The following is a 15,710-nucleotide window of genomic DNA, read 5'->3' on the forward strand; positions in this document are numbered from 1 at the left end:
TACTAACTCTGACACCTCACACACAAGTCAACCATTTGTATAGTTCACCAAATACATTCAGCTTAACACATCAGCCAAACACATTGCCGACCAAACAAATGGAACCTGCCTATGGGTAGTACTATACTACTTACAATAACCTGTTTAAGTCTTTAACCGACTTCTTACTATTACTTCCCTTCTAACTACCCAACCTTATAAGTCTACCTCATAACAAAATACTACCAACATGTTTGCAGTACACTGGTACCAATATTATATTCTTAAATTTCCCTCAACTATACATTATTACTCTTCCCCTCACTGCCTTAGGACCATCCTGTTTATACACCTAATCACACAGTTCCTTTCCTTCTCATATACTGTGTATCTTACCACTACAGTGTTGTACCAGTACTGTATAAGGTTTTACTTTAACTCATTATTTGTTGTATGCTCTGCTGGTATACATGTGATTTTTAAACTTTGTTATTGCTAATTTCTCATATGTTCAGTTTTTGTAAATGTTAGTATACAAAACTGTACTTCACATGCATATAAAGTTTTGCTTAAGTTTTTGTCTTTCTCGGACAGTATTGAGGCTGTATTTTTGCTTTATTTTACTTTCTGGGTCAAATCAAAATGGGCATTGCCCAGCAGGGACAAACCAGTTAAAATATAAATAAATACATTTTCACATGCTATTAGACCCCACTTTGCAAAATGTTTCATTGTCATTTTATTTATTTTACATTTGTTGACCGGGAATGTCCGACTAGGTTCCACAGAGCCTGTTTTCAGCGGAGGCCCAGTGAGAAATGCTCCAGATGCATGTCTTTGGAATGTGGGAGGAAACCCATGCGAACACAGGGAGAACATGCAAACTCCACACAGAAGGCACCCCAGCCAAGAATCGAACCGGAGAACCTCTTGCTGTGAGGTGACAATGTTAACTACTGCACCACTGTGCCGTCATCACACTATTCTATCACAAAAGTCATGTTACAATTACACTATGGAGATTTTGCACTTAAAATGTGGAATCACCTTTCCTGATGGAATGATGCAATGACAGTATCATAGTATCATTGTCTGTGAGGATGAACCATAAAACAAGTACGCTGAACATTTTTAGAAAAAAAGACTAACAAATTTCACCAATGCATTTAATTTCATTGATACATTGCTCATAACTTTAGCAGTTTCTGATATTTTCTGGTATTTTGATGTAAAACCTACAATAAAATCTGTAGACATCATGCACGCAACATCAGTCACATTTAAAATCCAAATAGAATATGTAGTTTACTACCACAAAAATATATGTAACCTTTGGCGAAGAGACTATTTTACTTCAAAATACAATATCAAATGTATAATTGTTACTGAAACTAGACAATTTAAACATTATTGCATGTATAAAATGCAGATTCTCATTTTTTAAGTGCAGTAAGGTAATTGGGAGTGTGCGTGGTACAGCTGTTACTGCAAGTCCATGGAAGATGTCTTGCACTACGTCCCCTATGTCTTGCACTATGTCCCCTAGGCATACAATAATACCCCTACAATAAACACCCCTTGTGCCTTATTGCTTTAACAGCTGCTTTGTAGCTGGTTAGAAGTTTATCTGTTCATTATATATAACAATCATTATAGATTAAACTATTTATCTAATTCAGTGCCTATAAGAGAAAAGTATTCATTCATTCATTCCCCAGCTATGCACTTAGGGAAGTCACAGATGTTCTCAGTACTCAGTGGGCATAAAACAAAAAAATCATATTGAACAGGTTACTAATACAATGAAGGACAGACAGGCACACCTGTGCACACACATTCATTGCCATATGGCATACATACAAACACACACATGCGCACACACACACACACACACACACACACACACACACACACACACACACACACACACACCCGTAAAGGCAATTTAAGAGATCACCAATCTACCTTTGCTGCAACTTTTAAGTGGGAGAAAACTAGAGCACCCAACAAAATACCACACTGACATAAGGGTAGATATGCAAGAGCCACAAAAAAGCAGTGTGGGTCACAGCATTAATCACTGTACCACTGTGCTACCCAAGAGAACTCTATGTCCAAAAAAAATATATCCTTTAGCGAATAGATCTATGGGGTAAAATGTTTGTTTGAAGGCAGTGTGAAAAAAATTGTCTGATTTTTTTTTAATGTTTTCACAAGTATTTTCTATTGCTGATTCTCTGTGAGTTTCAAGACATCCAGGGCTAAAATAACACTATGTGTTTAATCCATTTGTACTCCTTCCTTAAGGCAAGAGGTTGATGAAATTTTGAAATTTAATAGGCTCTCCCAGTTATACTCTTCATTTTTACATTTGTTTACCAGTGATTCATCACAAGCTGGAATTCTAATAGCTCATACGTCACAGCCAGTAAACAATTAGTGTATTTGTTTCTTGCCAGTGGATTTCAGAAGGAACCAATAACAAATGGAGAATGACTCAGTCAACAAATATTGCTTGCTTGCTTGTTTCATAATGAGTAATAGATGTTATCAAAATTGCTTTCGTGGATCAACATGTGCATAAATTTTACTTCATATTCCCTTTCCTGCAAACTCCATCCAATGGTACATTATTGGAGACTGCCATGGAGGTGCAGGCCTTGTTTGTTATTCAGTGGGAACATGTGCCTCACCTCTCAGAGGTATTGCTGTATCTGATTATACATAGCATATGTCAGTCTTTGTGGACTCATTATGCTGATTTCTTATATCATTTGGACACTATAGTGTTCTGTCATAGTAGAAGAAAAGGCTCACTCATGCTTTCTCATGTCACATGCGTACTACTCATATCCATCAAGTTCTACTATTGTTTAGGTGAGAGAAGACAAATGTAGGCGGTTCATGTTGGCAGAGACTACTACAAGTGCTCCTGTGCTAGCAACACACAACACACCTGCTGCCACTTGTTCTAACTGGCAAGTACCCTACCTCCCACTAACCCATTCCTAGTGAATTAGTTAGTCCTCCCACCACCAAACCCTACTGAACAGAATAGCCCTAACACAACACTAACTCTAACCCTAAAATTCCTACCTTGTCCCTAATCCTAACTATAGCACTCCACTCCCTAACTTTAAAGACCCAGATCACTCCCTAACCATAAAATTCCATTCCTGCTCCATAACCCTAAACTTCTTTCCCATTCCCTAAACCTTAAACTCCCTTCCCACTCCCTAAACCTAACATTTCTGATCTCTTCCTAACCCTAAGACTCTTTCTACTCTTTAAACCTAAAAACATCCTTCCTTACTTCTTACTAACTAGACCAAAGGTTCCTAATCATCCCCTTAACTCCATCCCAGTCCCTAAACCTAAAGTTGTCCCCTTCCTAAACATAAACCTAAATTCCCCTGCCTGATCACTGCTGGACACCCTAAACTGCACTCCCAGTCTCTCCCCACAACTGCTGCACCTCAGATGAACATGTAGCCAAATAAGGTACAAGACATCTGAGTCCCTGGCTATGAGATAGTGGTAGTAAACTCCCTGGGACTTGGGTACTTGTAGTCGATCCACACTAGTGCATTTATACATCATTTTCTTCTGATGTGAGGACTGAAACAGCGGTCTTAAAAGTGAGTGGAAATGTTTTAATATTCTTGATCTGTTTTTCTTAATGTGGACAACCATTCAATATGCAGTTCATCAACACCTGAGTCAGCAGGCAAATGATTTCCAGACCTTACCCTGAGATGATACCCATATCTGTTGATGGTATAACTGGGAATTGGTACGTTTAAGACTGGAGATGACATTCCCGAAACAAAAACTATTTTTTTTCATGAATATCAACAGTTTATTTGTTCTCTACTGCTACATAATGCTGAACTAACTGTTCAGTAGGAGCAAATCTCCAGTATAAATCATCATGAGAACTGTTGTAAGAACAACAGCTGGCTGGCAGCCACAGCAATGGGACAGCAGACAGTTTCCTAAGGCAGCCTTCTTCAAATCATGTTAATGGGCATACAATCTCAAAAATGATGTTGTTTCTTTAGGATAGTTTATATAAACCCTTTGCTAAAACATTTATACTTACATCCACCTGCATTAGTTATATGATATTTAATATATATTCTGTATTGTTGAATTAGGTGCATGCGTGTGTGGGTGTGACTTCTTTGAAGGTTGGGTGCCGGGCCGGCCAATCATTAGCAGACCGGAGTTCTGCTGTGGCGACCCCTAATCGGGGAAAAGCCGAAAGACAGTTTAATGTTTAATTACATTTTAGTCTTCTAACGCTCCTTTCTTTAGCCTGATGTATCAATTTTTATTTATGCTTAATGTTTTGGTGTATAGTATAAAGCAATAAACACCTTGTTAAAGTAAAGATTAAAGATAATGAACATCTTTCTGAAAAATAATGATAAATACACCTCCCAAAGACAGAGTTTAAGAAAAAAAGTACTTGAGGAACTAGCAATGCTCTACCTTTTCTGTAAGGTGTACATTGCCAATACATACCCCTCATATGACTTGTTCTCACTGTAGGACAACAGCTAATGCGAGTAAATACAAATATATAATTGCAACATCAGTCTCAGATTGAGGAAACAGGCTTTGCTTCAAATATTGTATTTCTGGCAATGATGACTTCAGAGAACCATGACTTGACAAGTACAGTCTGATAAATACTATAACTTCTTTGTCAGTGAGTTTTGAAAAGAACTTCATACTCACATCACTATAAAATATATTGTAGTTTTTTCGCTGTTATAATAAAGTAAATCTGTAATTTTACTGATATTTTGAATGGTATTTCTTGTTTATCATTAGGGTGGAGAAAACTGTATCCAGCAATTTTAAGTACTGATAGTTCCAAAACAGTATCCACCCCAAAGGGCAGCCACATTTCACATGAATGTGCCACTTTGTTCTGCAGCTGCAGGTTGTTACATTATCTGACTCACTGTTCCTAGTGCAAACCAAGCCAAAATTTAACATGGGAAGGAAATGCTGCATAATATTTGTTTCAATACATAAGGTTACATGTAGAATACATGATAAACTTTTCTGTGTTTGTGCTTATTTGTGTGCTCATCTCTGCATGAATACAATCTGTCTATTCTGGAGGCAGTTAATGTACTTTATAGGCTTCTGGCAAGGTAACGCACTTATCTGTCATTTTTCTAGTATACAACGTCTTCAATCTGTAAGAAGACGCTGGGTAATTTTTATTTGAGAAACCCTAGTTTAAAACAATGAAATGTAAATGAGATTGCCACAGCTACAACACATCCTTGTTTACTTGTTTATTTGACAATGATCATATTTTTTACAAACAGAGTAGGAGACACAGGCCCAACTGTCCTGAGGGAGTGGAAAGTATTGCATAGAAAGTGATACATATATGTGCACAATCTTTCTAAGGGAGTGGTAGTCTCAAAAACAATGGACCTGTAAGAATGCATGGAAAAATATAAATGATAAAGGGGGAATGCCATGATGACCACTAACAGTGACCCCAGTGAAACACAGAGATGATATGTTAACTTTTACCAGGACAAAATCTGTTCAATACTGTGGACTCCATGAGTCCTTTGTCAGGGGCTAATGATAATCAATCGATGATGAATACACAGCTTTAGTCTCCATCTGTAAATAGAAACAGCAAACATAATGTGTCATTTCTTTTCCAGAGGCTAAAAGAGACATTTCACAAAATAAGTGTAAAAAAATCTGTAATGCACTGCTCAGATGCTAAGATATATAACACAGATGGCTGTGAGCGGGAGGGTGTGCCCATGTGTCAACCAAAAACTGTAATGGAAGACTTCATGGTATAGTATAAAATGTTTAAGTCTTCCTGAATAATACTTTTAAAAAAATGTTAATTAAAAAGAGGAAAAGCAACAGAACAGTTCAAATAATTAAAGACAAAGAACATGTATGTATGGCAGTTGTTTTAGTTAAAATTAAAAAAAAGTCCAAGTCACAATATTCACCTTATTAAAGTAGCAGGGACTGCCAAGACAGTAAGGTACTAGCTTAAATTGTGCAGATGCCTCTAATCTAGGTATGCAGGTATGGGTGAGCAGCACAACCTGGTCATCCAAACGTGAGCCATTGCATCTGTGAGGAATATTGGAAAGGACAGCACCCAGCAAACTAGCCTGGCCTTAACCCAGAAGATACCTTTATGAGTTCCATGACTAGGTGCCTTTGGCTCTTGAGAGAAACCAGTCTACCAAGCTGTAATTTACTTGGGCCAAACCAGTTAAAATTAAAATCTCTTAGTAAAATCACTTTTCTACCATTTCCCTCAATGCTTGAAGTAGCATTTCTTTGAGAAATATTAGGGAAAAGGAAGTGAGAATGTAAGTAGCCCCAATATTAGGTGTGGTATAGCCTAGTGTTGCCACCCATTTTTCTTTATGAAGAATAATCCCTACTTGGGCAGTAGTGGCCTGCAAAAAAGCATGAAAAATGTTTTGAGATGTTAAGACAAAAATATTTTCTAAGTTTCCTTTAATAGTTGCATAAAACAACTATTTTATACCTAAAACACCTAAATATTATATAAAACAAAATAAACAATTGAAATTCTATAATAGTAAAACTTTATTCTTGCAAAAAGTGAAGTCCATTCCTTTGCACTAGATGAGGGTAAAGCTTGTCTTCCAAAAATCTCATGTTTCCATAAAAAATGTCCTTCTTTGTGTATTTGAAACCATGGCAACTCTAGTACAGCTACATAGTGTAATGTGAAGTAACACCCATTTTGGAAGCCTAGTCACTAGGGGAATTAATTTCCTTGACAAAATGGATTTGAAAATTGCATTTCTTTTTGATTAAAAAAACAGCACCATCTTTACTCTGACACCCTTATCTGCTGTGTTGGAACAAATGACAGTTATTGTGAACATACCTAGGCAGACAAAAATAATCATTAACTCAGCACTCTCTGATGGCCAGAAGATTATAGGTTCATAGGTTGGTACTAGGCTATCGGCCCTAGGGCCTATGCAAGCCTAGCCATAACAATTGCCTGGATATTTCTTCCCACAATATTTACTTCTCTAGGCCCCTGTCTAGGGCTTCAGGGTTTTCGTCAAGAATCAAGACTTCTTGCAAAGGCTGCTCGCTAAATATATATATATATATATATATATATATATATATATATATATATATATATATATATATATACACACACACACACATATATATTATGTTGATATGTAGGAGACCTCTTTTTAAGTCTCTTAAGTGACCCACAATTAAAGTAGGGTAGAAAGTGAGGAAGAGAATCATTTTAATAAGTTTGGAAGAGGAATAATCTTTGAAGAAGAAGACAACCCTGATCCAAAGCTGCCTTTTGGAGTCATACAGTCCTTTAGCAGGCCAACTGTGCCATCACTAGGAGGGCAGATGTTTCATCCATCAAATAACCCATCATCACAGTGAGCTCTGCTGAACTTGAGAAATACATAAGAGGGTGTAGTACTAACAACGTAGTCTTAATATAAGGTGTACAGTGCTAGATACAGAGAGATAAGAGTATGAAGGCAGGCAGCCAGCTCTTTGGCATAAAGGGATAAAGCCCTGACAATGTCACAGGTGACCTGAATTCCATTAGTGACCCAGGTACGTATAGAAGCTTGCCAGAAAGGATGACAGTGAGCAGCAGCTGCCAGCTCACTCATCCTGGGGGGAGGAAGGTTGCTCAGATCCACCACCTGGGTGGCAACTAGCAGGAAGTCTAGGTGTTTCACCCATGGAGTATGGGCCTAGGGAAGCCACACTGACATGAAGCACTTGCATCCATGTGCCAAGGTCTCCTCAGAGGGCAGCAATTGCTAAGTTTAGCAAACTGCCATGGGTGAGAGGGGGTGCTCCACCTGCAGAGGAAGTAAGCTGCCCCACAGGACCAGCAAACCGGCCCACTCCATACCACCCAACTCTTGCCATTAGGAACATATGGGCCAATTGGACTTCCTAGAGAAATAGGCCATAAGGCTCTCTCCTAGCCTGGGAATGCCTGACCCTCAATACTGTAGAACAAATGGGACAATCAAATGCTAGTCCTGGAGCCAGTGGATGAGGATCTATGAGGCAGGAGAAAAAATAATATCAAAGCAGATGGCAGGCAGACTGAAACATCTCATCCTTTTGGAAAAGGAGAAAAAAGGAAATAATACTTTTTCTTCTCTATCCTTTTCTCTTTACCTCCCTTTCTTTTGCTTTTATTTTCTCTTTTCTGTCGTTTTTTTTTTTTTTTTTTTTTTACTTTTTTTTCTTTCCTAAGGCAACCTGAACCAATAGAAACAGCTTCTGTGCTTCATAGAGCAGCTCAGTGAGCCACTTCTGAACATCATTTCTGCCTTCTGTAAAAGGCAGGAAGAACTGTAATAATTCTAGGCCTTTTAATAAACAGCCCAGCAAAAAGAGTAAGCCAGTTTCATTTTTTTAGCTAACAATCAGATATTCTTGCAACTCCGTTCATGGACAATAGTATATGCTGACAGTTCTGACCTCAAATCTTTCCTCGATCAAAAGCTAGCTTTTAAAAAAAGTAAAATAACAAAAACAATCAATTATTTATTTTTTTTCTTTTCACTGGGTGGCTGCAATTATCAGCCAGTACCATGACCGCCCCCTGGATGTTTTCTAGTACAGATGTGTTGAACTAGTCCAAAGACTGTTTTCAGCTAGGAGTCAAGCCAAGAGGCAGTAACAACGTTTGCAAATAGATTACCTTCCGACTTACATCTCGGACCAACATTACATTCAGGTTACATTATGACCAACACAGGCAGTTCAATAACTACTGTAGTTGTCCTTTCACATGAGTGTTAATTACACAACTACTGTGTTTTGCACAAGGATACTAGCACTAATACAGTCCTGTAACTACAACAGTTGTGCTTTTACATGAATGTTAATTACACATCTAATGCATTTTGCACAAGGATCCTAGCACTAACACAGTTCAGTAACTATAATAGTTGTGCTTTTAAATCACATGAATGTTAATTACACAACTACTGCATTTTGCATAAGGATACTAGCACTAATACAGTTCAGTTGCACATTGCATTTAAGTTACCTGGCACTTGCTCACTAAAGCAATTATATAAGTCAGCTCTAAAAAATTAAAAGCACTACACCCTCACAAACTCCCCTTGAGTATCTTGTTCCCCATTGGCCCTTTTTTTCAATTATAAAGGAATTCCCAATACTATTCTAGCATGTCCAAAGGTCAGTTGTCAATCTCCTCTCCGGTCCAGCTGGTGAATCTGGGAATCTTGAGGCAATGTTACAACTGCCTCATGTATACAGACAACCCTCTCCTCCTCCCAACAAATTCCAACACGTGAGAGATGCAACCATATAGCCAAACTGGAGGCTAAGCTCTCTCAACTCAGTACTGGCATAACCAGTCAGGAGGAGAAGGAAACCACACTCACTACAATTCCAGTCTCACATAGACCTACCATGACAACAAACCAAACACATAAACACACAAAAACATACTCGGAGGCTCTAAATAAAAATCTGCCTAAGCAGCAGAGACCTCCAAAGCAGGCACCCAAGCAACCGCTACCCCAAAACAAAACACGTGCAACACATAGCTCACAAAGCCAGTGTGCCGAACAGTCACAGCCCTTAAGGCTAAACAACACACCTGATACACTTGTAATAGGTGACTCTATTGTCAGGCACACTGACGTCCCGCTCACCAGGCTGAACAAGGAGAAGGTCACAGTGAGCTGCCTGTTGGGCTATAGGATCCGCCACATAACACAAGCACTCAGGTCACTCCAAGGCAAGTACAAATATGACTCAGTCATTGTCCATGCTGGTGGGAATGACCTGAGACGTACCTCCCTGGACTACATGAAAAGAGACATAGAGGAGCTCTCTGAGCATGTAGCCCAGGCCGGTATGACCCTGACCTTGAGTAGCATCTTACCCTCACCAAGAATGATGCCACAATATGAAGACAAGATGATCAATTTCAACAATTGGCTTAAGTATTGGTGTCATTCAAAGGGGATCCAATGCCTGTCAGCCTGGGATGACATGCTCGACAAGCCACGATGCTTCGCTAGGGACGGCTTGCACCTGTCACCCCTGGGCTTTCGGATATTGGCAAAGGCTCTTGCTACCCCCATAGTGCCTTTTTTAGGCAGGGCTCAAAAGACAAACCCACCTCCATAGGTATCACAAGGGATAAGAAACTAAGAGTAATGCTACTCAACGCCAGAAGTCTAAACCTCAAGATGCATGCACTCGAAACTCTCCTTAGCATGAAGAACATCGATGTCTGTGCAGTAACAGAAACCTGGTTCAAGGCTCCCAAGAGCACCCCAGCACTACCAGGTTATACCTCATACCATGTTTTTCAGCCCCAAAACTTGGACCGAACCACAAAAGGAGGGGGAGTATCAATATTCGTCAAAGATACCCACACCTCCAGGTTGGTGGCACAGCACGAAGCATCAGAGACTATCCATGTGCAACTAACAGTGAGTAAAACTGCCTTCCAGTTTATAGCCTGCTACAGACCACCCTCCCAAACACAGGAACCCCACTCGGCCTTCCTGAGAATACTGGAAAATATGAAGGTCTTTCCAAACACCATTATATTGGGCGATTTCAACTACCCAAACATAGACTGGGAGCATTACTCTAGCTCTAACACCCTAGCCCAAAGGTTCATAGAATTTATAAACTCAAATGCTATGGAACAACTTGTTACCACTCCCACAAGAGGGGAAAACATACTGGACCTGATCATCACCAACATGGGGACACTATGCTCCAGACCAGAAGTGTATCCCTCACTGGTAAGATCAGACCATAAACTAATCTCACTGGATATTCGCATCCCGACCCCACCCCCTGCCCAGAAAATGACAGTGAAAAACTTCTCTAAAGCAAATTTCACATGCCTCAAAACCAAGGCGGAATCCTTCAAAGCCCCCGGGCCTGTGGAAAATACGGCCCAAACCGCAGAATCCTTTATAAACGCATTCTATGAACACCTTCAGGAATGCATGGATCATGTAATCCCAAATAAAACCAAGACCCAATCCTCCAAAGGCAGACGTCCTGTCTGGTGGACCCCAGCCATAAACAAACTATACAATAGAAGGAGGAAGCTACTACATGATAGAGCAAAATCCCAAAAAGGGAAGGCATCTCTGATCAGTATTAGCAAAAACTACGGGCACTCATAAAATCGTCTAAGGCCAGCTTCGAGAGAAAAATTGCACAGGACACTAAGGATAATCACAAGGCTTTCTTTAGTTATGTTAGGAACCTGGGTGGGAATTCCCAGATATGCTCAGAATTAGTCCAAAATGACAAAAAATACACTGAGCCCACAGACATTGCCAACATCCTAGCTGACAGGTTCAGTGCAAACTCCCCTCCCCACCAAAAGGGCAAATATCTATCCCAACAGAGTGCTGCCCTCCTGACATCTCAGATGCTCAGGTAAGAGCCGCCCACTGCAAAGCAAAAAACACAGCATCAATGGGACCAGATGGTGTCCTGGGCTGCGTCCTACATGAACTCCAAGAAGAGCTAAACCCAAACATAAAACTAGTGTTCAAGTCTTAGCCTTACTACAGGATATGTACCCAAAGAGTGGCGTACAGCAACAGTGGTCCCTCTCCACAAAGGTGGTACCTCAACGGATCCTGGAAACTATCGCCCCATAAGCCTGACTAGCTTGGTCTGCAAAGCTATGGAAAGGATCATCATGGACCTCATAAATAAAGATATTGGGGACCTACAGACACTGGATCCTACCCAGTTTGGCTTTGTTAAGGGCAGATCCTGCCTCTTAAACCTGGTCGATTTCTTTGAAATAGTCACCAAGGCCATTGATGAGGGGAAGGTGGTCCACACAGCCTACCTGGACCTCGCAAAAGCCTTCGATACAATACCCCACTCAGGCATTATAGATAAGCTCACCAGCTTAAATATAAACCCCTATGTCACTAGATGGGTTGCAAACTGGCTCAAGGACAGAGCCCACATGGTTAGAATTGCTGGAGCGATGTCAGACTCCAAACCAGTTATAAGTGGCATCCCACAAGGCTCAGTCCTGGGACCTCTCTTGTTCAGTATATATTTCTCGGCGGTACAGGCCAAACACAGAAGGACTGTGGCTGACCAAGTTCGCAGATGACTGCAAACTGGGCGCCATAATCAACTCTCCAGCCGACACAAGCATCCTCCAAAAGGGCCTCATAGAAACAGACAACTGGTGCCAGAGCCATGGCCTCAAGCTAAACGCCAAAAAGTGTATAGTCATCCCCTTTGGCAAAAACAAAGTACCCACAAATTACCACATAGGTGGTAATCCATTAAGTACAGAAAAAGTCATTAGGGACCTGGGGGCCCAAGTTGATAGCAATCTCTCATTTGACAGCCACGTGGCCAAAGTGGTTAGAAAAACATTTTATATAGCCCACCTAATCATTAAGGGATTCATATCTAGATCAGGGGAGGTCATCGTGCCTCTTTACTCATCCCTCATCAGGCCCATAATTGAGTACAATGCCCCTTTTGGGATGTACCTTACCAGACACCTGCAGCAACTGGAAAGACCCCAAAAGTACCTCACCAAGAGGATCAAAGGGCCCAAACAGATGCCATATGCTGCCCGGTTAAAGAAACTCCAGCTGTACTCAGTGGCATACCGCCTGCTCAGAGGCGATCTGTGCCTGACGTATAAAGCCATGTCCAACCCGGAATTAATGGACATGCTGCACCTCAGAAAATCCAAATCCCATCGAGCTACGCGCTCGAGAGACTTGAACCTCAGCACTGAAATAAATAGGACATGCTGGAGGGACAGATTCATAACCCAGAGGCTCCCTTCACTCTGGAATAAAATCCCAGTCCAGGTTAGGCAGAGTCCCACATTGACTCTCTTCAAGAGGAATCTTGATGAGTGGATGGGAGATCGTAGATTTACCTCGGCTATCACTTCTGTGTCACTGTTAGACAGAGGCACAGTATACTAACCTCAAAAAAAGGCATAGCAAAATTAATTTAAAATGGGTGGCGAAAGCCAAACACACTCTGGCTAGGCTTATAAATGCCCTAGGGCAGATAGCCTAGTATGAACCTATGAACCTATGAACCTATAACTACAATAGTTGTGCTTTTACATGAATTCATTATGAAAATCACTGCAATATATATAAGGATACTCGTACAACTTAATTACATATTTTCACTGGTTACATAGCCATCTATATGTGGCAATGTGGTTGCACATTGCTCAGTATAGTGTGATTTTCAATAGGATAGGATAGGTTAGGCACCTATAATTACATTTATATTTGCTAATAAGGTATGCTTTCAAGAATGTTTGACATTTTTAATTTACTAGCTTTTTGTGTTTTGCTTGATAGGGTATTCCATGCTACAGGGGCAGCTTTGTAGAAGGCTGTTCCTGTTGTTGTTGTTGCCACAGTATTTGTAGATGCCTTTACTTCTTGGGTAAGACTGGAGGCTTCTGGATGCTAATGTGTTTTTTCCAGTAGTAGAAGCTTTCACATAATAGCTTATAGATTGGAGTATTTAGCAAAAAAAATTTGCTCTTTCCTCAACTGCTAACCGTTTGATTTTCTGTATGACATCACAGCTGTATGTTGCTTCTTAAAAGATAAATGATTGAATCTGAATTTTTTTCTTAACTGTTTGAAAGATAGCAATATTTTGTTGAGAATTTAGGCATATTAGTAGTAGACCATATTTGAAATGTGATTCAAGGACATTTTTAGCTATTGATGTTCCAGTTTCTGTAGTAAGCAGGGCAGGTGGGAACCTTCTATAGAATGCTTAATACCTTTAGGATGCAATATATTATTAATGTGATCCTAATCAGTACAAATTTTTGTTCTCTGAGCTAAAATAGAGTTAGTTATATTACTGGGGTACAGTGTACAGCCTTTTGCAGTGGGGGTGAGTTGCTTTGCCACTCACAGACAACATTTGCTGAACTTTAAAGTCAAACATTGTTTTATATGTTTGAATTTGTACAAAGTGAAATACAAATGTTGTTTCCAGTTTATTAACAGAGCCAGTACTTGTCAATTAGATATTTAAGATGTACTTTAAAAGGGTAGCTTCATCTTTATAAGATATAAACATGCAATTATAAGCTATCTTTAAGGATAGAAGTCAGTACTAAATAAATTAGCTTAAATAATACTGTAAAGGTGCATGAAGGAGGCTGACAATGAATCTGGATAAAACTAACTCAGTGTCTTTCTAAAAAAAATGTGATATATTTTTCCGCTGTGTGGTATTAATGATTTTTTAAGACTTTAAGAACTGCTTGCTCACAAATTGAATTTGTAAAACTGTGCTGTGAGGAGAAATATGTGTAATATAAACATCTGTAATAGAAGAAAGGTTCAGCTGCTTAACTTTAGTCTTATAAATGAGCTATGGTTTGTTTTGTTTTAAGTAGCTACATTAAATAGAATATTTCAAATAAGGATAAAGCGCTCCATACTGGATTACCTGCAGAAATATTAGCCCCTAGCAGTCAGCAGGTATCATATCAGTAAACTAACCTTACTCTTCAGAGGTTTGGGAGGAAGAACTGCACCAAACTGATTTTGAGCTGCTGTGGGTGGAGAATGATTTAACTAACTATATGCTTGGACACATGAAAATAATATGAGTAAAGAATATCTGAAAGTTAGGGGTGGTAGTGAAACTTTTCATTTTAAGCAATAAATGTTCTAAACACTAAGCAAACAAAAGGAAACATGGGTTATTACATGGGATAATATTGTTTTCATAACATTCTGTTAGTTGTTAACCTTGAGATATATTGTCAGCTGTTGTTATGCTCAAATGAAAACTCATGTCCTGTTGTGCACTTCTCCAGACTACTGCCGTGTAATCAGCCAGCCATGCTGACAGGGTGAATGTTCGATGCCAAGCGTCTGCTGTGTAAACACTATTGTTTCTTGTGACACTGAATGCTCTACAGAAATAGCCAAGTATTTCTTAAGACAAACATGCTGGAAGGAAGCATATTTAATAGTAATTGTGCAGCTCAGTCATTGTTTCAATCTTTACTTCCTCTTCAACAGCAGGTCTCCCAGCTGCTTTCGTTGCTGCATCAAGGCCGGTTCCAGCCTAGACCGAACTTCAGAGGAAACAAGTATTCTACCAAAACAATCAGGTCAGCACTGTCATTTTCTTTTGAAATGCTGCCATTTAAAACTATCTGTATAAGAAATTAATCAGTGCTGCTACCTAACTGTAAATGAAGAGCTGAGCATGATTCATGTAAAGATATCCCACTTCATAGACTACAGTTTGTCAGATCTGCAAATTCTATTTTCATTGTTTAGCAAGCCACATTTGACATTAGATTGTAAAAATGAACTTTGACAGATCTGAGTAGGAACTAATGTGACTAGCTGTGATCTGGCTCCTGACACAGTCACATTCAAGGCATCCATCATCTCTTGAAAGTGATTACTGCATGTTCTGTTCCTTCAGCTGCTCGTCTAATGACTTAAACTGGGCAACCCTTGAACCTTACAACTTAGATTTATAGATTTATAAACCTGTCCTTGAACTCCATGTTTTAAGATATTTTAGCAATGTCCATGCATAACAGAAATATTCTTGCACAGATCCTTGCCTAAATGAGTGCATGAATACATGCAAGAAAT

The 15,710-nt window shown here is 39.6% G+C and overlaps 1 protein-coding gene across 2 annotated transcripts in view; it reads left to right on the forward strand.

Annotated features, from left to right (window-relative positions):
- The window catches only part of PCDH12 (protocadherin 12), a 134,445-nt gene that overhangs the window by 67,868 nt on the left and 50,867 nt on the right, over positions 1-15,710 (forward strand). For both annotated transcript variants that reach the window (XM_044069540.1, XM_044069539.1), the window contains one exon: positions 15,120-15,211. In XM_044069540.1, the coding sequence (XP_043925475.1) occupies positions 15,120-15,211 (92 nt within the window). The remainder of the gene's footprint in view (positions 1-15,119; positions 15,212-15,710) is intronic.

This window comes from Protopterus annectens, chromosome 4.part0, assembly GCF_019279795.1.
Source record: "Protopterus annectens isolate FY-2018-M chromosome 4.part0, PAN1.0, whole genome shotgun sequence".
NCBI lineage: Eukaryota > Metazoa > Chordata > Ceratodontiformes > Protopteridae > Protopterus > Protopterus annectens.